Source organism: Chaetodon trifascialis, chromosome 20, assembly GCF_039877785.1.
Source record: "Chaetodon trifascialis isolate fChaTrf1 chromosome 20, fChaTrf1.hap1, whole genome shotgun sequence".
Classification (NCBI taxonomy): Eukaryota; Metazoa; Chordata; class Actinopteri; order Chaetodontiformes; family Chaetodontidae; genus Chaetodon; species Chaetodon trifascialis.
This window is the reverse complement of record NC_092075.1, coordinates 9,204,127-9,224,262: the sequence shown is the minus strand read 5'-3', so window position 1 is coordinate 9,224,262 and position 20,136 is coordinate 9,204,127. Positions and strand designations below refer to the sequence as shown.

General features: G+C 41.7%; 1 protein-coding gene across 3 annotated transcripts in view; it reads left to right on the top strand.

Moving 5' to 3' along the window:
* The window catches only part of rgs3a (regulator of G protein signaling 3a), a 114,633-nt gene that overhangs the window by 6,829 nt on the left and 87,668 nt on the right, over window positions 1-20,136 (top strand). Inside the window, exons 2-4 of one of the 3 annotated variants that reach the window (XM_070988272.1) lie at window positions 6,545-6,612; window positions 18,497-18,578; window positions 19,662-19,767. In XM_070988272.1, the coding sequence (XP_070844373.1) occupies window positions 6,598-6,612; window positions 18,497-18,578; window positions 19,662-19,767 (203 nt within the window). In that variant the 5' untranslated portion in view covers window positions 6,545-6,597. Of the gene's footprint in view, window positions 1-6,259; window positions 6,613-14,775; window positions 15,148-18,496; window positions 18,579-19,661; window positions 19,768-20,136 lie in introns of those variants that run through there. The other 2 variants (XM_070988271.1, XM_070988270.1) reach the window with 2 other exon arrangements.

Below are 20,136 nucleotides of genomic sequence, written 5' to 3'. Positions count from 1 at the left end.
ATTACCTGTGCATCCATTTACAGGCTCGATGTTTGTATTACAATATGCATGTATGACCTACTTTTGTACTTTATTTCATGACATGAAAGGCATAGACAAAATAACAGTAACACCTTATGGTATTTCAAGTAATATGTCAAGTAAATTTTCAATTGAAAACTGCCAAGTTAATGCAGTATCCTTTTAGAATTATATTGTGCTCAGTTGCTTGAAAACAGGAAGAACTGTTGACTTCCTCAAAATATCATGGCAGTCCATACAGTGCTTGTCCATATATCACAGTCTGGACCAAACCAGTAGACTGACGTTGCCATCCCTATGTCTATACTGCTAGCATGGCTAAAAATCCTTTAAAAAACCCTCATCCTCACATCTGCCATACTGTGTCATTTTCCAAGTCTCTTTTGAATAATGCAGTTGTCCTTCCTCCGTCTTTGGAAAAATCCAGCATAGTTAGGTTCATGGCATCCAGTAGCTGTTCTGTTGAGCTGATTTCTGAAAAAGGAAGATGTAACTCTCTGTTAGCTGTTAAATGAAATCACGTGTGTTCATGTCACCCTGCTCTCAGTGGGTGACATGAACATCATCCCCAGTGTTCCTAATGAACCTCACTTTGTCCAGCTGTTTAGCACATGCCTTGTGTTCTTGAAACGGAACAACAAAGGATTTAGTAAACATGTCAACAAATCTTGAAAATGGCTCATTGATAGTTATTGCAACTAATGAGGCCTGGTGGATTTAGTAGATTATTCTGAGGGCCCGTGGAGATCATCCTCATCCTCGAGTATTCCCATAAAGTAAATAAATGTAAGATGTGGAGTATTTGACCTCTGAAAAATTGATTAAAAAAAAGAAGCTAAGCGCTTTCATCTACACACAGTTATTCTGTTGGGCTACAGGAGCACAGAGATGATCCCCGTAGGCCGTGGGATAAATGATTTTCTGAATGTGAGGCAGTATTGAAAAACTCTCTCTGGAAAGGAAATATAGAGATAACACTGCAGAGCCTAGTTAAACATGAAATAAAAGGAAATTAGTAAAATTCAAATGAGTTGATGACAGAACAGGATGTGTGTACAAGTCATTACAGAAATAACCTGCAAGGCAGTTCCAGCAGTTAGGATGTAACAGCAAGGACACAAACCACAGCTGTAACGCAGTGCACCCTAATGACCAGCCTGATCAAAAGAGAACATATAGAAACACTGAGCGGCTACAGTATTTTAGGCCTTTTCACATCTTTTGCATTTCTTTCAGATCAGTTTGCTCATTGACCACCAAAAACACCCTCAGGCTCAAGACTGCTTTCACTCTTTCAGCCTTTTGATGAGCCATGTTTTTAATGACCCCTCCCCCCCCCGAAAAAACCAAAAAACAAACCAAAAAAAAACACCCAAACTGAAGTGTGAATGTATTTATTGATACATAGGAAGAAAAAAAAATAGTTCAGAGAAACACAAATATGCTATTTGCTCGACAATCGCAAGACAATGTTAAAAACATGGAATTCTGACAAATAAAACAAACTTAACATAAAACAGTATGATCCATCCAACATGCACCTCCCATTTCACAAACGTGTACAACAAAGGGAAACAACCCTTCCTCATACAAGTTAGATTTACATGTGACTAAACTGCTTGTGCAGTTAAACCGAATCGCTTGCTCCATTATGTTCACAGGCAACATCCTTCTGAGGGAATGAAGTGCCAGTTTTATTTATCGCACCAGTGAGACTAAGAGCATTTTTGCAGCTTACCAGATACATTAGTTAACAACATTTATTCCTTTTGTACTTACAAAACAAAATCTGGTCTGCATTTCGTTCCCCACAAAACATATCTGTTGCAAATGAATTGTATATAAACAATTCCTATTTCTTGGAGACAGACTTGAGTACCGTTCGCATCCCACTAACATTTTCATGCTGTTCTGCTCAGTTGGTGGTAATGAGGTGCCAGGAAAGATAGAATAGCAATAAACAATACATGATTAAACATATTTAGAGAAAAAAGAAGGCCTTGTTAGGCCTCAAGGATCAGCACTATGTGTTTGGTGAGAAACACTGAATGTAAATGTAGCTTATGCTTGTTTACAAAAACAAATGCCACAGGGCACATTCAAGCTTTTATTGCCCTTTATCATGAAGCAGATGTCGATGACAGTAGTGTTGCCAAATATGCAGACAATTCATACATATGCAATCAAATGTGATTTTGAACAATATACACGACAGCACTACTCTGTATGTTTGTACTGTTACTCCGGCTTGAATACTGTTATCATGTGTCTTTTTCCCTGTCATTTTCCATTAATTTGTAGAACCAAAACAGTCGGGTTCCACAAAATCGTGTAGCTGTTTACTGGAAACTATGCCTCACCAAGCATCAGTCATGCTGCAGTATTCAAACCTCCGGTGGTTTGTATGTGTGTACTTGTTTCGCTCTCATATGATTTTCTCCTGAATTCCGTATCAACTCCTCTGCTGTGTTCGTCTGTGTGTAGAAACTGAGTCGAGCAGAAAGCCCGCTGGTGCGCTGAGCCCTGATTTAAAACATTCCAGTTGAGTTGTTCAATAAATCGAAGCCTTCGTCCAGCCATTGCTGAAAAGCTCTCCAATTGACTATCACTTTGGGGTCAAAAGAGATACGACAGCAAGTAGTAGTAGGAGTATTTTTAACATACAGCAAATTAGAAATTGCACCAGATGAAAAGGATAATGTGAGCATATATTTGCACTGATAACAGTAGTGCAAAAAACAGTAGATTTATGATGTAGACTTGGGGAAAAAAAACACTGTGATACTTTGCGTGATGCTGGAGTTAAACAGTCTGACAGCTGTTGGAATGAAGGACCTGCGTTAGCTTTCTCTCTGACAGACTGGAGGCAGCAGTCTGTTACTGAAGCCCCCCACTGTCTCATGCAGGGGGTGGGGTGGGTTGTCCATGATTGATGTCAGCTCGGCTAACATCCTCCTCTCACGCACCTCCTCAATGGTGTCCAGAGGGCAGTCCAGGACAGAGCCGGCTCTCCTGACCAGTTTGCTCAGTCTTTTTCTGTCCCTCTCTGAGCTTCCACAACCCCAGCAGACCACTGCATAGAAAACTGCAGATGCCACCACAGAGTCATAAAATGTTTTCAGTGTCCTACGCACTCCAAAGGCCCTCAGTCTTCTTAGCAGGTGTAGACGACTTTGGTGGTCTATCCTAGATGTTTTTTTGATTGATAAAAGACAAAGTACTTATTTGCATTTACTGTAACTAAGTACACAGTAGTTTTACTTTACCTGTTTTTAATTTTCAGTCATTTAACTAACTTGACTACTTCAGCAGTTTAAGTACAGAGTGCATTTGCTAAATTCAAAATGTCATTCATTACTTCATAAGTGCTAATGCTGTCAACTCAAATTTAAGCTTAAACGATTGTTAACAAGAGTAATGTGGTTTTACCTTTGTACAAAAAGAAAGGATTACATGTCACTATAATCCAACACAGTTGTCAAAAACCCAGCATATTGTCATTATTGTCAGATACTGTACTTTTCCATGTGCTGTGACATCAAGCATGTCACACTGAAATGTGCTGATTGGTTGTCAACATAGGCAACAGTTTGAAGCATAGCGACCTGTCATTCACTCATCACTGTGTTAGTGTCACAATGCTATCCTTTGCCAGTCCAGTTCACTTCTTTATAGTCTGTGTTAGTTCTTGGTGTTACCAATTAAGACAATCAGTTCTCGATGCTTGAGGTGATCTTAAGACACTCAAACAGTGAAGTGGAGGCAGTCTCCTCCCATCTTGGCTTTTCCCCTCTCTCCATCAAGTGTTTATTTGTTTGCGGGCGACAGGAGGTGAAAAGAGGGGCTGGGTGTCAAGTGAGTGAGTGTTGCAATGAGGGACTTGGGCACAGTCAAGGGCTTTTTATGTTCTGGCAGATCTGAGAGTGAGGCTGACTCGACTGCAGAAGACTGCCAACACCTTTTGATTTCTCTTCTTTGCTCTTTCCTTTTGCACGTCTTCATTTTCAGCCTCTTTTTGTTTCCCCCCCGTCTAGTTTCATTATCTGTCTTTCTTCAGTCTTCTCCGTTTCTTACTCGCTTCTTCAAACTACTTTTTCTCATTCCCTGAATTTCTCCTTTGTGGACTTTTCCCACTGCCCACTATTTCTCTTATTGTCCCCCTTTCTTTCCCTCATTTTTAAGTCAGTCATGCTGGATGCTTCTTGTTGCCAGCTGCTCCTTGCCTCTTCCCTCAGATGCCCTACATTACTGATGTCTTACAGTACCCTCACAAAAGGTTCCTCTCCTGGGCTTGATGCCAGCCAGGTTAGCCCCTCTTTTCTGCTGGACCCCTGGAGGTTTCAGATTCACAAGTGACAAAATGCCTGTTTTTTAGAAAAGCCTCCAGGTTACCATGTCAACTGAAACTATGGGATTGGGACTTTTACTTCGGGGTTAATCTATAGGGTTGCAGAGGAAAGTCAAAACTGTCCAAAGCATTGAGACATGCTTAATTAATTTTCTGTATGTGGACTGCCTTTAATCACCTACAGATACATTTTAAAGTCCCCCCTTCTCAAAAATTTGTTTTGCTTATTGTTACCTCAGTCGGATGCTTGACCTTCACTGCGCAGAATGGTCTGTGTGCACGGTTTGACACGAGAACACTGCTGAAGGGGGAAAGCTTCTTGAGGTGATGAGTGTGTCCTCAAACATGTTTATGCAACATCTCATCTAGTTTGGAAGCCAACAATTGTCCAATATGTATGTGTGTGTGTGTGTGTGTGTGTGTGTGTGTGTGTGGGTGTGTGTGTTTGGCCTCTTTTAACTATGCTTTCGAGGACTGACTCTTGACGGCCTTGCATTCATGTGAGCACAGTAAGGGTTAGGGTTAGCTCTCGATTGACCTCTTAAACTCTGCTGGACCCACAAGGACCCATCATTACAAATACAAGTCTTCCAGCCTTCCTGAATGACACATACTGTATACAGTTTCTGATCCAACACCCCGATAGGACGATGTAATTGTCAGTGTCTAAACTGTATGGTTTAGGTTTGTATAGGTTCAGGCACAAACATGGCTTGGTTGGGTTTTGGAGAATATTATCATTTGAGTTAAACAAGGGTACTTTGTTAGGATTAGAGGACCTTTATTGTCATGGTTGCAATAATAACCACCTGGTTAATTTTAGGGAGCCGTTGTGGTTATGGTTAAAAGAAACTTGACAGTCATTTTGAAACAGGAAACGAACAGCTGTCCCCCGTGGCAATGTCCTACATTTTGTTGAACCACCCATCCACCCTGACTGCCTCCCTATTTGGATTTTTGGCTCCGTAATAACGTCACCCAACTTCCTCCTTTGTTCCCAGCAGGCAAGAGTGCTAATTGCTACAGCCGCTTTGTCACTTGAACGTGAACACTTTGTTTTTGGGCAGTTTTGTGTGGTCTCTCATACTTTTGTTGTAGCTTTTAGTCAACAGAATAAAATGATTTTCAAGACATCTCGAAGCTTCCATTTTAGCAGCAGTAAATGCATTGTAAATGGTGTCTTGCATTGAATGTTTTATTTAGAATAAATGTGCTCAATTTGATATAGTTTCAGCGAAGTGTCGCACCAAAAAATGTATGTACGACACAGTGTTAGAAATGTGCTTTTTCACTTGTTGTGTGTAATGTGATTATTCCAACTTTTCACGAGGTTAACAGAAGGGTGCTTACACTCTTTGACTCGTGTTGGGGCTGTTTCGACTTGGTTGGCAGAGTTTTGAAAATAAAATTTCACAGTCTGGGTCAGGATAATTTATCTCCTATGGTGATGGAGGTAGGGGTGTGCTGGAAGAGTATGGCAAAGTGAGGGATAAAAGGAAGGATAGAAACACCAAACAGACGAAGGAGGCGGTGGTTGGAGGGGGGGCGGCGGGGTTGCTGTGTGTGAAGTTTGAGAGAGGGACAGGGAAGGGCAGAAAATGAGAGGGAATGATGTTTAGTAAAAGATGTAGACCGATGTAAACAGAAGGAAATGTAGAAAGAAAGAGAAAGAGAGAGAGAGGGGGATCTGCATTGTGGCCCAAAGCTGAATGCCGCCTTTATGAGCAATAGTTAAAGGACACTGAGGCGTGAGTCCCTGTAACCATAGCAACTTCCCAGGAGCCCTGTGACGGACAGATAATAGAGTGAGAGAGGAGTTCCTTTTCTCCTCTTCACCCCTCCCTCCTTCCCTCCCTCTCACTTGTTCTCACTTCCACTCCTCTCTTGGGCAGTTTGTTGGATCCTCGCATCTTACGGGATTTTCCTTGACTCGGCTGGCCTGTTTTTTGCCTTTTATGTGCGCTCTGAAGTTTGAATCCCAGCCCAGCGAAGGCTGCTCCAGACAACTGTTGCCATAATTGCTTGTTGTTATCTTTCTGAGTCACTTTTATGGACTCTCAGAACTGTTTGAGGACTTTATTTTTGTGCATCCACAAGGCTGTTTTGCGTTGGCACAGAGAGAAATGTGCTCCAAAGGCACTGTCTCAGCCCGTGATTCCTTTGTCTACATTTCAGAGGCTGTGCTGTCAAACCATGGTGCTGCCCCCGAGACCAATCGCCCTGAGAATATGCAATGCTTAACAGTAAGTACAATCAAACCTTTTTACATTTTCTCTGTGTGCGTGTGCATGTAAACTTTAACCATGCTCATATCCTTGTCTTTTTCTGCTCTGTCTGTGGGTCCATTTGAACTTGAACAACAGAAATATTTTGGAAGTTTAATGGAGTGTGTGGGTGTGCGTACACACAGTAAATATCTTTCAACTCTATCGCTGTATTTGTTTGAAGTTTTGGTGAGTATGTCTGTCTGCAGGTGCAGAACTTATTTATTTCTTTGATCGTTGGTAGTTTGCGTGTGCTCTCTGGTGTTTTTATTTGTTGCGTTCACATGATGCGTGCACATTGAATGGATTGGCCTGTGTTTAATTTATACAAAGTAATTGACCCGTGACATTGCACCATGTCCAACAAACTCATCATGCATAAACATGCCATCAGTAAGGATATTTACTGCATGGATTCCATGTTACGCATTCTCAGCAGCCATAGCAACTAATTGAATCATGCGTTTGAGCTTAGAGCAGTGAATGGAGCAAGATGTCATTTCTTGAAAGACAATGTCTGTCAAAAAGCTCACTTGCGTGTGGAGCAGAATGATGGTTTGTCATGAGAAATGGGAGAAGAGAACTGTGTAGTCAGATGTGAAGCCAGTTTTTCCTATCTGTTCATGGACATCACAAATCCTTCCTTCCTCTCTCATCCTTTACATCTGATAGCTTCTCAGTTTTGTCTTAATATTTCAAGTTCTTTAAGGTCCATTTCCACATTGCTAACTGTATGGTCGACATGAATTAATTAAAAATGAATCAGAAAGAACACTTAAACTGTTTAGAGAGACACTAGAATGCGACTGATGATGCTTTTACCCATTTACAGCTGGGAATAGGTGATTATTTAAGTCAGTATTTGCTTTACAACAGCAGCAATAATGACTACACACAAGAACAGAAATATCTCTATATGTAAAGACCTCAGTCCTCAACTGTATTAAAGTGTGGTTTGGGACCCATAATGGACCCCCAAGAGGCAGAAGTAAGTGTGTTATTTTTAGCTTATGTGGATTTTCCCTGTTTTTCTCCTGTTTGAAGTGCTCAATCCCCAATGAACTGTAGTCCTTATCACTGCTTACTCTACTGTTGGCCTCCTGAGGGGTGAAGACAACCATGTGCTATCTCCTTAACACATGGTTTTGCCAGCAGCTTCTTTGCCAGTGTTGAGCTTCACTAGGAGGCTGTGTCATGTTCTAGCCGGTTCCATTTGGATTTCTGAGGAATAAATCCAATAGAAACCAAGTTCTACATTACCTGCACCTTGGCATGCTATTACAGATACAATCCATCAGGGAAAAGTGCAGTTGTTAACATTATTCACCAGGCTAGTTAGCTAGTTAGCTGTAGCCATCTCCACAGCTCAGTTTATTTTAATGCAAAGTGGAGCTTCTTTAGCCATCTGTGCACACTTTGTCCTTTAGCTTTTAAGCTATAGTTAACAGAGCATGTTGCCCACAATCATGTCCCTGTCCCAGTGCCAGAGCTCATCTGTCAGTCAAAGACAATGCAAAGCAGCACAAGAGCCTTTCCGATACATGTCAAAAACCTTTTCTTCTTCTCAACAATAAAATTATGTGGACAATAAATGAGAAACTTTAAACAAACTAGATTATTTTACTTTTTTTTTTTACACACACCTGAAGAAATCAACATTTATTTCAACATGAGCTTCTTTTCTTGTACCAATGAACTGTTTTTGGAAGTGATACTCAAATGCAAAGTGACATTGCCACAAGTTGTTCATGACATACAGATAAACAAACACAAAGATACTCATATATTATTGCTGACAGAGGAGTGCCTCTGTCTTTATTCCCTGACTCATTTGACCTGGCAGAGATAGGATTGCCTTGTTGTCGGTGAGTGTTGCATCTTTTTGCATGCTATTATTCACGCTGCAGCTGTTTGGGGAGACTTATCCCTCCACGGCTTTCTAATCTTACTGTGTCCTGAGTTGGCAAATTTCCAGAGTGACTTTCATGGCAAATTGCCTCAGGCTTCTGTTCACACACGATGCCAATACTTGAGCAAATTCACTTTAATAGGTTAGGATGCATGTGTGACAGTGGCTATATTTAGATAGGACCAGCCTTTATCGAAAATCATATAAGACATATAGAATGTTATCCACCCCAGTAACAGCCTGTTCACCCTGCTGACCAGGCAGGCAAGCAATACAGAAGTATCTGCTGCCATACCAGCAGCGCAGCTTTTTGCTTCAGGCTGTGAGGCTCCTCAAATGATCCTCTGTACTCCACCAAAAAAACAGGTTTTCTTGTGTAGCATAAAGAGACTACAACTTATAAACTATCTTCCCTTTGTGGGTATTTCTGTGATGCATCACTTGTCTGCAGCGCCAGGTTCTTGTTATATATGATACTGTAGTGGAGGAGCTGCAGTGTATGGAGCATGAATGTGAAAAAGACTAACAGTTTTCAATCTAACTATACAGTCTCAGCTGATTTTTCTACAGCGTATTGTCAGAAAACAGCAGAGCACTATCAGGCAGTAGCCTCATAAAACATTCTGAGAGACCAAAAGCACAGAGACAGTGGCAGCCACAACCACACATGGCCTGGCCGCCTGCTATAAGACAAATATATATTGGAGTGTGCTCCAAATATGCTGTCCAAATATGCATTCACACTGCGTTAAAGTGTAGTCCAAAACCTTTAATTTCCAATCGTACCGACTGCTTACAGGACAGAAATCCAGCGGAGCAGGTCATAGCTGCTATCATCAGACTATACAAGCCCAGTTGGAATGAAGTGAGAGCCAAGCCAAACTTTAGTGTCTTGTCATTTGTGTAATTTGTTTCACAATAACTGGAATGAGTTAAATATTGTGGCCTGCAGGGTCATGCCATGTCAACCCTTTCTCCTAAAAATTACATTTATATAGTACTGATTTGGCATGTAATTTAATTGCTGGCTGGATTATATTCACTGGAAACATTGTTGAGTGAATGACGCACTACTTTTATGTACCGCACAGAAGTGGTACAAAGTGCAGGACCTTCACACTTAAGTCTGGGGTTTGCCTGTGCTTAGCTTTAGGCAAAAAAAATGTAATCTTGTAATTGGTGGTACAGTGCAGGTAAGTTGGAAAATAATTAGCTTTTAACCACCAAACTGGACATTGTTGGTTGAAAAAAGGTCAATTTTGTTAATATGTCTTAGGATCGTAATGGCTCACTCTCCTCCAGCACTCCAGAGTATGCCAGTGAAACAAATATCCGTGTTGCTTTCGAAACACTCCAGGATGTAAACTCAGCACAGAGCAGTGGTCATATGGACTTACTGTAGCTAAGAAGCTTGACTGAACAGGATTAGACAGAGGCACTCACTTTACTTTCACCTTTCACACACTCTTCCTCTCTCTACACAAAATGCAGCCACACACACACACACACACACACACACACACAGACACACAGAAACATAAGTCAGGCATTACTTATCTCTCAATGTAATGCATTTGCTGCTTTGTCTACCTGACACACTACCTGTACTTGGCAGAGCGTGTCATAAGCAAAACATTTAATTTCTGTTTCTCGCAGCAGTCATTAAATTCCTTATATTGCTGGCAGCATAACAATAACACCCAGCATGTCAGGAGTCTTTTGAAGTCATGTGGAAGGTGAAGAAGGCAGTAATGATGTGGCACAGCATTGAGATGGAAAAGTTTTACATCCGTATTTGTGAACGCTCCTTTCCTCTCTCCTTCCTCCCCCCTCCCTCCCCCCTCTTTCTTGTTCTCCCTCTTCCTCTTTATCTCCGGGTGAATCAAAGTAACAGATGATTGTGCGGTTTGTGTGGGACAGTCTCAGGGGAGAGTTAAGGGAGGGGGGGGAGCACATTCACAGACTAAATTAGCGGAGAATGGAAAACCTTTTAGACTTTTTCTTCTTTTCTCTACCCGTTTTCTGTTGCCTTGTCCTTGCTCCCTTCCAGACCACTGCGTATGTCTCCTTCACTGTTGCGGCCTCCTCCAGCTCCTCTCTTTTCCCTCTCCTTTCTCTTTCTATCACCCCATGGCCATCACCCACACTACACAAAGAGCTCTGTTGTATCATTAACTGCCCACTCTTTACCTACTCAAACATTTTTCAGTGTTTGACGATGGCCTTACACATGAATAATTTCGGTAATGTACACAGAGCTCACTGAAGGCTTTTGGACACTTCAGATGTTGGTGGAGATAATACTCGATATCCACAAAGGAACGTCCCTCAGAAAACCACGTAACTATTTCAAGAACACTTTTCTACCCACTGACTGCACTTCAACAACACCCCCCCACACACACACATTTTTGCAAAAAAATATTCTTATTTCAATAATTACTATGTCTTTGAAAGAAATCATGCTTTAAAAAATGTCACATCAATCGAGTTCTGTTGTTTTGCTTCTTCTGATTCAGTGTGAGCTTATCTAAAAGAATCTAGTGCACCCATGGTTTGCTTTTTAAGATAATGTGGGCAGTGGTTATTGGCAATTTGGGATAAATACTAGTCATAGTCAATGACATTAATCAATCATCAATGACATTTTGTGATGTGAGGTGACCCTGCTGCTTTCTGTCAGGGTGATCTTTGGAGAAATTTTCCTTTTTGTTTGAAACAAATCTCTAGCCCAGTGCGCTTTTGATATAATTAAGTTAATTCCTTTGTGGAAAATCTGGCATTGTTTGTGTTACCTTGATTCATAGACATTTATTTAAAGTAAACACTGATGTATGATGGCCTGTGAGAAAGCATCATGAAATGTTTTAGTATCTCCAAAACATCACCTGAACCAGAAGTAAAAGACTTGACATGCAGCATAACAGGAATTCACTTCCTCACTTGCCATGTCAGCATTTATCAATTATGTTAAGGCCAAAAAAAATACTATCTGCCCATGTCATTGACAGGCAACAGAGAGTTCATGAATACTGTATAAACAACAGTTGCGCCCCAGACAATGTGTCCCCCTGCATCACTCTGCTTGTCAGCTAGCATTAGCTCCTGAACTGTCTCTGTGGAAATGGGTCTGACACTTCTGTCTGACAGGGAAGATGGGAAGGGAGGGTGAGCTGAAAGGAGGACAGGGAGGTGATGCTTACTTCTGGCTGGCGTCTCAGAATAAATTAAGAATGGTTGGTTTTATTGCCAGAACGTGTCCCTTTGTGAGTATTTTAGACCCACGGTCCAGGCAGCTCCAAACCCTCATATGTCCTCTGCTAGATGGATCATGCTTAATCTCGCCCATAACTGTTCTGCCCTGTCTTTTCATGCAGTAGCTACAGTGTTTATCACATTGTACAGACTGCTGTGGCTCGGGTGGGAGAGCGAGTTGCCCAAAAAACTTTGGGTGGTCAAATCCCTGCCATCACATGTCATGTCCTTGAGCAAGACCCATAACCTCAAACTGCTCCAGATGGCCAACACCTTGCATGGCAGGCCTATGGCCATCGATGTGTTAAATTGTTTATGCATGGGTGGATGACAGGCTTTATAAAGATCTTGGTACTACTCAGGTTGAAAAGCAACGCTCTATAGATGGCAGTGTTGAAATCGGAAATTTCCCCACTGTGGGACTAATAAAGGAATATCTTATCTTATTTTAGGAATATCTTAAATATATTGATAACGGTTGGATGGATTTACTTTCTTTTTTTTCTCAGGATGTTCATCGTCTCCACAGGATAAATCTAATGACTTGAATATTAGGCTACAAGAAATGCATGGAAACTAATGACAGTCCCTATCAGCCTCAACTATACTTTGCGTTTAGCGCCATTTAGTGAATGTTAGCATGCTAACATGTAAAACTAAGATGGAGAACATTGTAAATTAGCATTTAGGATGTGATGCCTACAGAGGCACTAGAATGTCATAAATTAGCACTTCACAGCCAGCATTTCATAATTTTTATTTAAGATTTTAATTTTATGTTTACATTTTGACAATTGTGTGTGTGTATCTGTTGTGCCATTTATATCGCTACTTGTTTGTCATTGATCTATTAAGCACTTCGAAGTGTGCTAATCTGTGCATTTTAATTGATTTGACTTGACATGGGACTGCTCTTTTAGATTTCTAGTCATCTCACTCTGTCTCACGTTATGCGCGGTAATGCTGAAATTGTAATGTAGTTATGAATCCATATGCCGAGAATTGGATTTTAAGTACAACCTGAGCTGTGACCCTTAACTTGGCCTTAGACCCATCTTGTGTGTTCACTGGCTTGGAAGACGCCTCCTCCTTTGATAGCTGTTTATTCAGGTCAGAAAGAGAGAGAGAGGGAGAGAGAGAGAGAGATCCCACACTACCAAACACCAGATTGGCCTCGTCTGGCTCCCAGACAAGCTTTTCAAACTCTTCTTTCACTTCTCTCCCTAATACATGCTTTCTTCTCTCCCTTTCTTCTCTCCCTCTAATCCGTCCTTCTGCCTATTTAGAGGTGAACAGCGCAGCATGAAAGAGAGAGAAAGTGTTTTTTGTGTGCTTGACGGGTAACCCTCGCCCTTTTGAAAAGGCAAACAGGGAAAAGCTGCCATTACTATTGGCATGAAGGGATCTTAAGACAACGGCCTTTTCTGCCACTTTATTAGCATTGTAGAGGCTAGTGCAGCATTGCTCCTCTTTCACCCCTCTCTTTCTTCATCACTTCTATGTCCATATTTCAATACATGAGCCAGACATCCAAATGATAAAAAAGGAAAAGAGGCAAGCTGGGAATTAATGGGGTTGCTAGGGGTTAGACTGGCCACTGTTTTAGCTGTATTTAACAGTTTTTCTTTTTTTTTTTTGCACTGCAGCTGAGCTGTTTGTTGTTATTTTTTCTGCAGATTACCACCTCTTTCCCAGGCGTACAGTCATTGAAAACAAAAATAAAAGTGATGTTTGGATAACTGGAAGAGGAGGGGAGATTGTCAGAGAGTCGCAGACCTGTGAATTTCCGTGCCGTGCGGTTGGGGGTGAGGGGGAGCAGCTGAAAGGAAAAGCAGAGGAAATATGGAAGTTGAAAACATAACAAACAAGCATAATGTCTGGATGGAGATTTGGGAGTACGGTAGTTAAGGTGGAAAGAGTCAGTTGAGGTGTGAAGTCTGATTGAGGAATTTGTGTGTTTGTGTGTGTGTGTGTGTGTGTGTGTGTGTGTGTGTGTGTGTGTGTGTGTGTGTGTGTGTGTGTGTGTGTGTGTGTGTGGGTTAAATATGTGCCCAAACAATACCGCTGTCACTCTGTTGGGAAATGTGGTCACTGAAAGTCATAGGCAATTAGAAACATTTCCGTTTGCACTGTAAATATGGTCCAGAGTTTAAGTTCTCTGTTACAAGTTTGCGGACCCAGGACTGCCCGACACCTCCTAATAAAAATCCTGCTTCTCTCTCTGATTCATACATGCCTCCCTTTGCCACCTACATGAGTCACTACAGTGTATATTTGCAAATGACTGAGAGCTATAGCACCTCTCACAGCCTCATAGTGTGGACTCAGGAAGCAAACTGGCCTTATCGGGGGCAGACACACAAAGCTGTCCTGGCTGTGGGGTGGTGAGGTATGCGTAAGTGCATGTGTGTGTGTATGTGTGTCGAGGGGGGTGGCGGTGGGAGGCACTTCCTCCTATTCTTCTGCTGTTGAAGAGTTCCCATGAGCGCCCCTGCCAGGAGCTACAGTGTGGCCTGAACAGGCCGAGCCAGCGCCAGTCTCGCCTGCATGACGCCACCACACTCTCACACAGCTGAGCTCAGGAGCTGCTGCAACTGCTGCTGTTAAGGCCACGGAGAACGGAGCAGTGTGTTGTGGGATAGGAGAAATGCAAGAAGAGAAGAAGAAGAGCAAAGAAAAGTTAAAGGAAAGAAGAAAGGAAGCCTGAACTGAGGTTTTAAAAGAAGCAAAAGGAAGACATGAAGCTGTGGATGAAATGACAGGTACAGACTCATTAAAACTTGCACACAGGAAGCTGCATTGATGAGTGGATTCATTACTGACAAACCTTGAATGGATAACAGTGCAGCTGGAGGTCAGTGGCGCCAATTTTCCAAAAGGACTGTTACCAAGAAAATTGAATCTATACTCATTTAGGGAAAGTTGATGCAGAGTGAAGGTCTCCAAGGACACATTTTTATTATACTGGACAGATTTCTGTCTGTCTTCCAGCAAGGTGAGACACAATACCATTATCCAGAGCCACCTCAACTGGACTGTCACCTGGGAATTGGACATTTTCACAACTGCAAAACTGGGTAGCTGCCACTGTTGAGATGATTCATAACACGCTTAAGTCCACTCAGCCATCGGAGCACAGCCCCAGGAGCACACACTCAGCCGCACAACGGAGGCTGTGGAGATACTCGGGCTGCAGAGGGGCTGGCCAGGTGGAAAGTCACCGTCGCAGTGTGTGTGTGCTGGCTGCAGACTTGAACGCTGGAGGAGGAGGAGGAGGAGGAGGAGGTGGTGGTGTGGTGCACACTATCCACGGACTGTGCCGCCTCTGCATCGGATGTAGGCTGCCTCAGGTGTGTTTGTGTTACGGAGAGTAAAGCTAAGGGGAAGGGGGAAGGGGAAATGGGAAAAAGAGCATCTAGTAGACACTATCAACTTGTTATTGTGAGACTGGGAGAAAGAAAAGTTTGACAGTTTCAATCTCTGACCGGTGCCAGTTCCATCAAAGGTGCAACAAGGTAGCTGTCAAACTAATACCAAAAGCAGTGTATGAAAAATTGATGTAGCAATGTCTTTGGGATCCTGATAATTTTCCATTACTGTATGGAAGAAAATGCACTTTCAACTCCAACACATCCGCAAAGGGAATGATTATCTGAGAGCGAGTGTATGAGACTTAAGGGATGTGTGTTTCTTGAGAGGGAGAGCGCGCTTTTCTCTACATTATTCATCCTGCACAGAGAGAGGGATGGCAAGAGTGGAAGACAGGAGAAAAATATTTGCTATAATGTGAGCTGATGCCACTATTCTTACATAAGCCTCTTTGTACATTTTATCTGAACTACACATTAGAACAAATGGGAAATCAAACGCGATGAAGTAGAATATAATGTTATTGACTGCGATGGAACCTAATATGAATAGACGTGTCTGTTTTGCTTTACATGACAGAAATACAGCATGACAATTTAGTCAAACGTATGTATGTGTCTGTGGTTGGTGTGCTCTCCTTGTGTCTGAACATACTCACCCAGATATCGTTGTTTAACCACTGGTTGGTAGATTTTATTTAGCTTATCCGGACCTCTCTGCAGTTAATGTTGCCTCTGCTGCACTGCAGGAAAGCAGACATGTACTGTCATCATCAGATGGAGGTTGGCAGGAGTTCTGCCCCCAGCTTCATGCAGTCAAGTCCGAAAGGATGGTGGAGGCACGAAAGTAAAAAGGGAAAAGCTCTGCCACACATGCATGAACATATATTCACACACACGGGATACAGGGTTTTCTCATCTAAATTCATTGCGGGAAAGTTAAGATCTTCGTCTTGTCAGTTCTTCCACAATCCCTTTGATTGTATTATTAATTCATCAATACGGCCCTGCTCACACAATTTGAATATTTAATGCACACTGGGAACGTTCCCCATTCATTTATCTTCATTTGTTTTCAGTAATGTGTCTTGTGATTGATGCACTGAAATCATACTCTCATACTGATTTCTTGCATTTTTTCCCAGCTACTCTCCTCTTTTTCTGTTCCGCTTTGAAAATAAACTCTCTGCTTTCATTTACAAGTGGGAAAGGGGGGCATGAGACAGCTTCTCCCAGCCAGACCAGAGGGGTCCAAGTGGTTGGACTCAACTATACTTATACAAATTGAATTAATGCTGTAAAGTCTCTGGAGTTTGGATGAATTGGTCCAAATTAGGCAGCTCTTAGAGGTCCCTTAAGAAGTCCCTGAAACAGCTTTTGATAAGAAGGTATAAATGAAGTGAAAGATGAGACACGGTAGATGGATGTATCTCTCTTTTCTGTTAATTCTGAGTGACTGTCTTTGCTTTTCAACAATTTCTTTCACGCATTAAATTTCAAGCTGATCCTTCAAAATGTTCTATGACTGTTTGTTGTCTTGCTTAATTCCACTGTAATGTTTTTTTTTCATGCCATCTGCTCCTGTTTGTCTCTCTCATCTGCTCTGTCTCCCCCTGCCCTCTTTTATCACTATTTAATCTTTTATCCCTGTTTATCGTCTCGTCATCTCTCTTCACCTACAGTTCTGTATGCCTCATTCTCCATTCCTTTCACTTTACATTTCTCTGTTTATCCCCATTTCTGTCACAGCCCGACTTGAGGATTACTCGTTAATATCCGTCTGTCTTCACACAGAAATATACACAAAGTGCAGAGCAGCACTTGTAGCATTTATTAAACCACCTGTACTTTTTGCAAAAGTAATGCATGAAGATGAGGTGTTGTACGTGCACCCCTGTGTGTGTGTCTGTTACTGCTTATTCAGCCTTAAAGGAAGAAGGTCAACCTCCTTATCATAAAAGTAGCCCTAACATACTGTGTGTCTTTTTAATCACACAGCCCATGGGTGCTCCCACTGCTAGTGTTTATCTGCAATGACACAATGATGAAACGAGAATTCTAAAGACAACATCAAATCAACTTTATCTAGCGAGACGGTTAATCAAGTTTCAGACACGTCAAAGAGGGTACATGCACACAAAAACCATTGACAATGCTAATTTCTTTTGCGCAGCGGGTAAGAAAGTCAGTCGTCTTTTTGTTTGAAGGTTGACTGAAAAGATAGAAATTGGAGGGATGAAGGGCAGAGAAATATGGTAAAGGAACTGTGGCTGCAAACAGTGTGACACAGGGCATATAAAATCAGTGGACTATAAAACACCACAATCGTACTCGACATTTTAGGGTCATCACGAGCTTCGGGCCCCTGAATAATCACCGTATTTCTCTAAGTTGCTCCGTCTTGCTCATGGATGGACTGTAAGTTAGCAGCACACACATGTAGTTTTCCTCTGCTAGAGACAGAATGAGAGAGGGATTGCGTGGGGTGGGGGTAGGGAGGGGTGTCTGTGTGTTCTAGGCCCCTGGTTGTCAGCAGATGAGATGGAAAGTGAGATGTTTGGGATGGAACCATGTTGACTTTGGCTCAGGCTGTCGGGCACAGGTACGGCATGTTTGACGATGCAGGGTCAAAGAAAACGAGAGACAATGGGAAAGAGCCATCAGTGTTATGTGTGTGCTGGTGGTGGGGGGGGTCTGGTGTATTTGAGTCTTCATGTTGTATTTTAAAATAGTGAATCATAATGTTGAGAGCTGCCAGCAAAGACACAGAGACACAGTGGACTGGAATGGAGTATGAATATGAACTGCTGTTTTAGGTTTGTAGAATCTTAATGTCAGTAGAACTGTTCAGGAAAAATCATCATTTAAACAGTCTAGATTTACTCTTACAGTTAGTATTACTTGTACTTAAAGAAGCAGTTATGCGCCGTAGACCTGTTCTTTATGCATACCAGCTTTCCAATATTAAAAAAAAGTACAGCCGTAACTGAACAGACGATCTGCTTTTCTGTAGATTCAGTTTTTTCAATTCTTTCCCGACTACTGGACAAAGAATGTCCTTCTTCCATCTCTGAGTTGTTTTTCCCACTAACTCAGCTAATTGGGTTCACCGGGAAACTGCTGTCAAGACAGTTTCAATAGGAAGTAGAAGCAGAATACAAATCTACTTAATCATCCTGTAGGAAGGAAGTTGATTATTTTGCCAGCATGCTACTTTTGATTCCTCCGGTAGCGTGTCTGTGTATGTGTGTGTGTGTGTGTGTGTGTGTGGGGAGAGGTCCTATCTTCCTATCACAAAATGACTATGTGTGTCTGCGTGTGTGTTCTACAGGTGACCATCCTTCGAGGAAAGGATGGATATGGCTTCACCATCTGCTCAGATTCCCCCGTGAGGGTGCAGGCTGTTGATCCAGGCAAGTTTTGCATGCACATGGCCGTACAAATGAAACGCAGCTTTGCAGAAAGAGGTTGTTTCAATTTTGATGTCCTCGCTGTTCTGCAGTGGTCTTCTTTGGACTTTATTGCTTGAAGGTGGAGAAATCTGTCTTTAATTTTAAAATCAAATTTGTAGAAGCTTGAAAAACAGCAATAAATGCAGTTATTTTCCCAAAGTAGGTTTGATTGTAGTACTTTCTGCCTATAAGTGATGTTTTGGATTTTCACTTGCAGGACTGCCAAGAGTAGATTCCTTTTTTAATTATTTTTATGACATGAACTTGGCTTGAGACTGCACACTGTTGCAGGACATATAAAGTATATGGTTTTGAAGCACGTAGCGTCTGCTTTCTAAGCCAGAAAATATTGATTTCTTAGCCAGAAAATATTGATTTTGTTTCCTGTATTCCATTTTAAAGCCACTAGACTATGTAAACAATATGCTAATGGATTATATTCCTGTAAAAGGTGCTTTTGCTTCACATTGATTGACCTTAGTTTGGCATCTCATGAATACACCTGACATCATGAAAGTTTCATGTCACCAGTGGGTGATTAAATCTTTTTTTTTTTTTTTCACTGGTGGTCATAGCTTGGAGAATTCCCATTAGCATCAGCTCAGCCAGCAGGGTGTCGCACTTAATGGGGATCCTGTCTGTCAATTGGACAAGCTGGAAAGATGAGAGGGAATGCAAGCAGAATTTTGACACAATTTCCAAGCATAGTAATATGTTATTGTTTCATCTGTAGTATAACTGTCAAGATAAAAAAAATGTCAATACTACGAGTAGAAAAAAGGAGTACTTGATACGTCTTTCACTGTGAAAGGGGGAAAAAGCAAGTAGTATTTTCCCTTTGTTTTATCTGTTCAACCTTGGGTTGAGAATCTGATTGTAGAAGTACTGATACTTTTGCGTAATCTGTACACTAACATACTGTTCTGTACCTGCAATACTGAGGGAACAAGCTTAATACATAAAGGAGCTATAGCTGTGTATAGCATGAATAGCCCCTGAGAGTGTGCAGTGATTTGAACTTTGTCTGTCTCTTCACTCTGGCAGGGGGTCCAGCGGATCAGGCAGGCCTGCAGCAGTTGGACACTCTCCTGCAGCTAAATGGTCAGCCAGTGGAGCAGTGGAAATGTGTGGACTTGGCTCACGCTATCAGGTAATGAGTCCAACACACCAGAGGATTATGGGCGGATTTACACCAAAATGTTGGAGAATCCTTTTCATAAGCTTATTCAGGACTCAGCACCGGTGATTTGTAACGATTATCTGATAGACTGAGAGGTTTATGGAGTTAATTTTGCCATCATGATTGACCTACAGACCAATCAGAGCCAGTCTGATATGCTTGACTGCCTGAGGAAGGCCTTTGGTGTAAGACTTTTATGAATCAGTTCATTTTCAGCAACATAATAGATTTGCATGATTTTCTTTCTGTATTGTGATTTTATTAAATTCTTATAAAACAGACATTAGAATTCAATAATTTACAGATACATGTGCAGTTGGTTTAAGAAATAGATACTTT